The sequence below is a fragment of the Danio rerio genome, chromosome 4 (genome assembly GCF_052040795.2).
Source record: "Danio rerio strain M-AB ecotype USA chromosome 4, GRCz13ab, whole genome shotgun sequence".
In the NCBI taxonomy this organism is placed as follows: Eukaryota; Metazoa; Chordata; class Actinopteri; order Cypriniformes; family Danionidae; genus Danio; species Danio rerio.
The window spans coordinates 1,654,237-1,660,000 of NC_141024.2; the positions used below are offsets into that span (position 1 = coordinate 1,654,237).

General features: G+C 36.8%; 1 protein-coding gene across 3 annotated transcripts in view; it reads right to left on the bottom strand.

Annotated features, from left to right (window-relative positions):
- Positions 1-2,159: 2,159 nt before the first annotated feature.
- ptn (pleiotrophin) overlaps positions 2,160-5,764 on the bottom strand; it is a 120,794-nt gene continuing 117,189 nt past the window's right edge. For 2 of the 3 annotated variants that reach the window (XM_088649718.1, XM_087246142.2), the window contains one exon: positions 2,160-5,740. In XM_088649718.1, the coding sequence (XP_088505844.1) occupies positions 5,685-5,740 (56 nt within the window). In that variant the 3' untranslated portion in view covers positions 2,160-5,684. 3 annotated transcript variants of the gene reach the window in all.

A 5,764-nucleotide genomic window follows, 5' to 3' on the forward strand; every position in this document is an offset into this window, starting at 1 on the left:
AAATATTGATGGAGTGTCAAAAAAAAAAGATATATTGATGTGAGTATCCGCAGCTGTATCCAATAAGACGCGAGGATTTGCTGAGGTTGTTATTAGAAAGGATACAGCTGCGTCCAGAAGTTAACGAAGCGATTATTTATCAAATTACCCATCAATTACATTTTATTAACGTCTATTCCTACCATCACAACAATGTAAAACACTACTTACGACAAGTATTATTTATATTGTTTATTAAAATACCCACTACCCCTCACAGTAATGTACAGCATCACAGAAATATGCTATATTGATGTGAGTATCCACAGCTGTATCCCTTCTACTTACCTGTGAATGCTGGCCACTGAAACTGAAGCAGTCTGTGGACTTCAAAGTTATATATACTTTTCTTATTTAGTTTATCAATGGTTTGCTTGCACGAAAGAGATCTATAAAGTGTGAGACTGCAGAAATACTGAACGAAAAAGTACACACTTACACACAACAAACCCTCCATCCTCCAGGCGGCGCTAGAGTTTCCACCTAAACCCAGAGACATCTGTATTTATACACCTGGAATGATCATATCTGTCACGGTCACCAGTGATCCAGCTTGAGCAGATCGGTGGTATATACACTGATCAGTAACAGACTACAAATGCGCCACTTCATGGACTACAAGCTCCAGTCATGCACCACAAACACACAGCTGCTCCTGATTGATTGCATACACACAGCCGGAGGATTGTCAAAGCCTTGTTAGTGTATATACCAGCGATGAATATTTACCTTTAGATGCATTTTATAAGCTCTTTTGTTCATTTGGAATCGAACCCATGGCTTTAGTGTTGCGAGCACACTGCAACAAACAAGATAAACCAGATATCCAGTTGTGTTATTATTTATTTTCTCCACAATGACTCACTATTCTGACACATTTCCCAAAGAATACTACAAAATATAAGAAAAAAAAGAGATATAATAATATTTTTTGTTATTTTTCTTGATGTATATGTGCTCACACCCACCCAAAACAAAGGGAAAAATAGCTACGGTAAAAATTGTGCAATATTATTAGCATTTAACACAACTATTAAATTGTAACATATTTAAAAATGTAACTGTAATAAGCAAATGACATAAGAAACTGACAACATCTGTGGTAAAATTGTGATATTTTAAATTGTATTAATATTTTAGATTCATTTGATTCATTATTTATTAAAATAATGCAATATTAATGACCTTAAGACAGTCTCCCAATGACTTTACAGGCATTTATTTAGATTCGCAGCCTAAAATGGCTTCTTTATTTGCTTCAATTCTTGTGTGTTGCTGTGAAAATACACAAATATCTTGCAATATATATATATTTTTTAACAGATTAACTCTGAAAACCCTGTAGGGACTGAGTATGTTTTGGGTCTAAGAGTGTGTTCACACATGTTCTAGATCAGTGTTTCTCAACCATGCTCCTGGAATAAAACCTGCTCTGCACATATTCTGTCTCCTTACCCAAACACACCCGATTCTGATCATCAGCTTATTAGCGGACACTAAAAGACCTGTGTGACAGATGAAGGAGACATCCAAAACATGCAGTGCTGGTGGTCCTCCAGGAACGTGGTTGAGAAACACTGTTCTACATGACTTAAACGCAGTAAAGTTTAAAAAAGGGTGTCCAAAAAATCAAGTAAAACAGCGCACACAGAGCAGCTCCTCGTGTGTGGACGCTCACTAAAGCACAGAAGGTGTGTTTTTACCTGTATACCAAATAAAAAAAGAGTTGATTTTTCAGTAGGGGTGATGTTTGTACAGATGAGAGTGTAAATATATTAAATACGCTTCGTTTTTCATGGCTGCCGTGCGTCACGTGCTTCTGTTCACCGTGATTTTGTGGCTTCCATCAGTAGACGTGTGGTTTGTTATCAGCTTACTGTTTGTATTATACTATTTAGTCTGTATGTGTAGCACAGATGAGCTGTAAATACATGTGTTTATTAATGAATATGAATGTTATTGATCTTTATTAGGGCACTGAAAGGAGATTGCCGATGAACATGTATTTATAAGATTTGCTGTATTGTGCGATATCATTTTGAAGAAGAGTTCTAGCCAATAAAGGTGTTATGATGAGTAACCGTCCTGCAGTGTGATGATTCCACCAATGAAACGCTCGCTTGAGAATGGAAAGGAATAATTAATGTCTTTATTGTTACATATAACAGCACAGACTCTCAGTCACAGCATTCGTTTCGGTTAAGATGTGTTTCTCTTTGATCCTCCAGCTGGACGGAATTTAGAGTGCATTCTAAATGTAAATGTTCAAATTTGATTGGAACTGCACTTCCAAACAGGATCCAGAGTTCTATTTTGGAATTCAAATGGAATTGGAATGTGTATAAAGATACAGTTAAACATACAGCAGAGTTAACGAAAGTGTCAACTTTTAATTCTCTTAAACACATTTCTCAAGTGCTGTTTAACCAACATACTGTAGGCTCATTCTGAAACGTAGCCTTGTATACAATTCTGGAGATCACGAATAATGTTTCTGGAGATAGTCAAAACGTATGGCTGCATTTCATCTTTAAATTGAGCGCCATGTGGCGGTATGACGCCGTTCCTTTTAAGCTTAACAGTTGACAGCTTACCTCTTTATGGACGGCTTTTCCACTGTTACCTGTTTGTCCGGTAGCTCAAAAGTTGACCGCGACGACAAGGTTCGAGTCCGGTGAAGAATGGTTTCAGAAAGCAAGACAAAAACAAAAGCTAAAAAAATAAAATAAACATGAATAACAGGGTGAGGATGCGGTAAAACCTGAAAGCGTGGTAAAAATCAGGGCTTTACTTTTTCTGGATAGCATTTAAAACACTGCAGTTGGGTTAGGGGAAGTCCGTGGGAAGGTCAATCTGTGCTTTTTAAAACACTATTGGTTGGGTTTAGGAAAGGAGCAGGGTGGGTCAGTCGATCACTCAGTCTGTCAGTCAGTCAACAGCGGCCTCTGGTGGATTTATGTGAGAACAGCAGGTGCGGATGACACTCACAAGAGAAATTTGAGATCTGAAAAAGCGCACAGCGGCCTCTGTTGGATTTGCAATAACAAAAATAAAAAAAACATACATCCTAAGACATACTTGCCACTCTCCAGAAATTTATATGGGGTACGTAATCAGAATGAGCTCGAGTTGTGATTAACAGGGAGAACATTTCTAAATGTTAATAACTAACTTGTAACTACTAAATTCTTTTGTCTTTGCTAAGATGACAGAACAAAATATTACTAGTTATTTTGCTGGATATTATTCAGTTTGAAGTGTAATTTAAAGGCTTAACTAGGTTAGTTAAGCAAGTTTGGTTGATTGGGCAAGTTGTTGGACAACAAGGGATGGTTTTGCAGACAATCTTGAAAAGGAGCTAAAAATAAAAGGTAAAAGCGGCTTTTATTTCAGCCAAACTTTAAGAAAAAAGGTTTTATCCAGGAGAAAACATATAATAGGTAACGCCTTGAAAATTGTTTCTTGTTGAGAAATATTTGAAAACTTATTTAAATTTTTAAAAAATTAAACACAGTCGAGGTTCAGTGGTCAAATTTTCTAAAAATTAGTTGCCATTCTTGGAGCATGTCAGATATCTGAGAATTCAGGGCAGTTACTGTGGAGTGAATGGTTGACAATCTTGCATTTTTGTTTTGATCTGTGCCTTCCAGATGAGTAGTAGTGCTGCTGATATAGCACAAGCATACAACTTTTTCTTGACATAAAACCACAATAACCCCCCCCCCCCCCCCCAGCCTATTTAGTTTAAAATATTTTCTGTTTTCTCTCACTTTTAATTTGATCTTTTCTTTTATTATCATTGTTTATTTGACTTAATGCACCAGGCTGTCAACCCCAACTTCCGGTACCGACCTGTTTATATGCTCAATTTTAAAAATTAATGCACACGATATATTGTTTATGCACATCCTATACTGTGCGTCGCACAATATGAGGATTATAGTGTGGTTTATTTTATATATATTTTTATCAATTTTGTACTGTTATATACTTTTTTCTATTTGTACTGTTGTTGTCTTTTTTTACTTTTGTTTTTTAACTGTCATAAAAATCCCAAAAATAAATCTTAAAAAAAAAAACAACTTAAATTTTACGTGAGGGGGCTAATAATATCGACCTTTTATTTAAAAATGAAATCAAAATAGTTTTAATCTAGCAAAACTAAAAAAAATAAAGACTTTCTCCTAAAGAAAAATATGATAGGAAATAATGTGAAAGGTGGCTCAGTGGTTAGCACTGTCGCCTCACAGCAAGAAGGTCACTGGTTTGAGTCTCAGCTGGGTCAGTTAGCGTTTCTGTGTGGAGTTTGCATGTTCTCGTGCTCCGAATTCCCTCATAGTTCAAACACATGCGCTATTAGAGAATTAATTAACTAAATCGGCCGTAGTGTATGAGTGAATGAAAGTGTTTGGGTGTTTCTCAGTAATGGGTTGCAGCTGGAAGGACATCCGCTGTGTAAAACATGCTAGAATAGTTGGCAGTTCATTCTACTGTGGTGACTAAAATAAAAGGCTAAGCCAAAGAAAAATTAACACTGAAAAAAAAATGCAACAGGTTTATTCTATAAATGTACCCGTTTACATTTATGGAGATTGCAAATTACGTAGCCAGAAGTACGTAAGCTTGCATTTCATATTTAAAACAAACACTATGGGGCAGTGTGATGTTGTTCCTTTTCACGCTTATCAGCTGACCGCTTACCTCTGTGAGGATGGCTTTTCAGCTGTTACCAGTTTGTCCAGTGGCTCTCCATGTACATTGGTGGACTTGAGACACAGAAAGGAGTTGACCACGACGACAGGGTTCAAGTCTGGCGAAGAACAATTCCAGAAAGCAGGTAAGACAAAAATAAAAGCTAAAAAATAAAATAAACAAATAAATAACAGGGTGAGAATGTGGTAAAATCTGAAAACGTGGTAAAAATCAGACGAGGGATTTACTTTTTCTGGACTGCTTTTGGAAACACTGTCGATTGGGTTAAGGGAAGTCAGTCAGTCAGTCAACAGCAGACTCTGGTGGATTTACACGAGAACAGCAGGCGCAAACGACACTTGCGAGAGAAATTTGAGATCTAAAAAAAGTGTGCAAAAAATGTAGCTCCTGGGACGTATTTCGTGATCTCCAGAAATGTATACAGGGGTACATTTTCAGAATGAGCCCAAGTTGGAAAAGTGCCCTTGCTCTGTTAATCAGCACTTGTGAAATATTTGAAAAAGAACTGTGTCTTCAATAGTACACTTGTTTTATTTCACTGTTAAATATGCAGGGATGTTTGAGAAGCATCAGATGATGTTAATAATCAGTGCTGCATAAATCAATGACCAAATGCTGCATTAAAACAGTAATAATTCTCTACTAATGTAAAACTCAGTAAGTTCTGCTTCACACTCTAGTCGAAGACACTGTTTGATGAGGCCAATTAAACACACACTCATCAATGCAATAAAACACTCTTTCAGTTGTGCTTTCTGTCATCTCAGATTTTTGTGTTGAAGATTTTAGTAGACTCATTTGCGTTTCTCTTTCTCTCTTATTTAGTACTGCGTGAGCTGTAAGTGAACGCTACAAAAGATCTAAAAATATAGCATGAGGAATAGGAAGCGTCTTCAGGAGGCAGAAGGAGACGCTTCAGGAGTTTTCCTCCTCTAGTCTGTAGGGTTTCGCTCCTTCTTCTTTCCGTCCCGTTTTGGTTTCTGAGAGTCTGTGGAGAGACAAAAATTAAGAT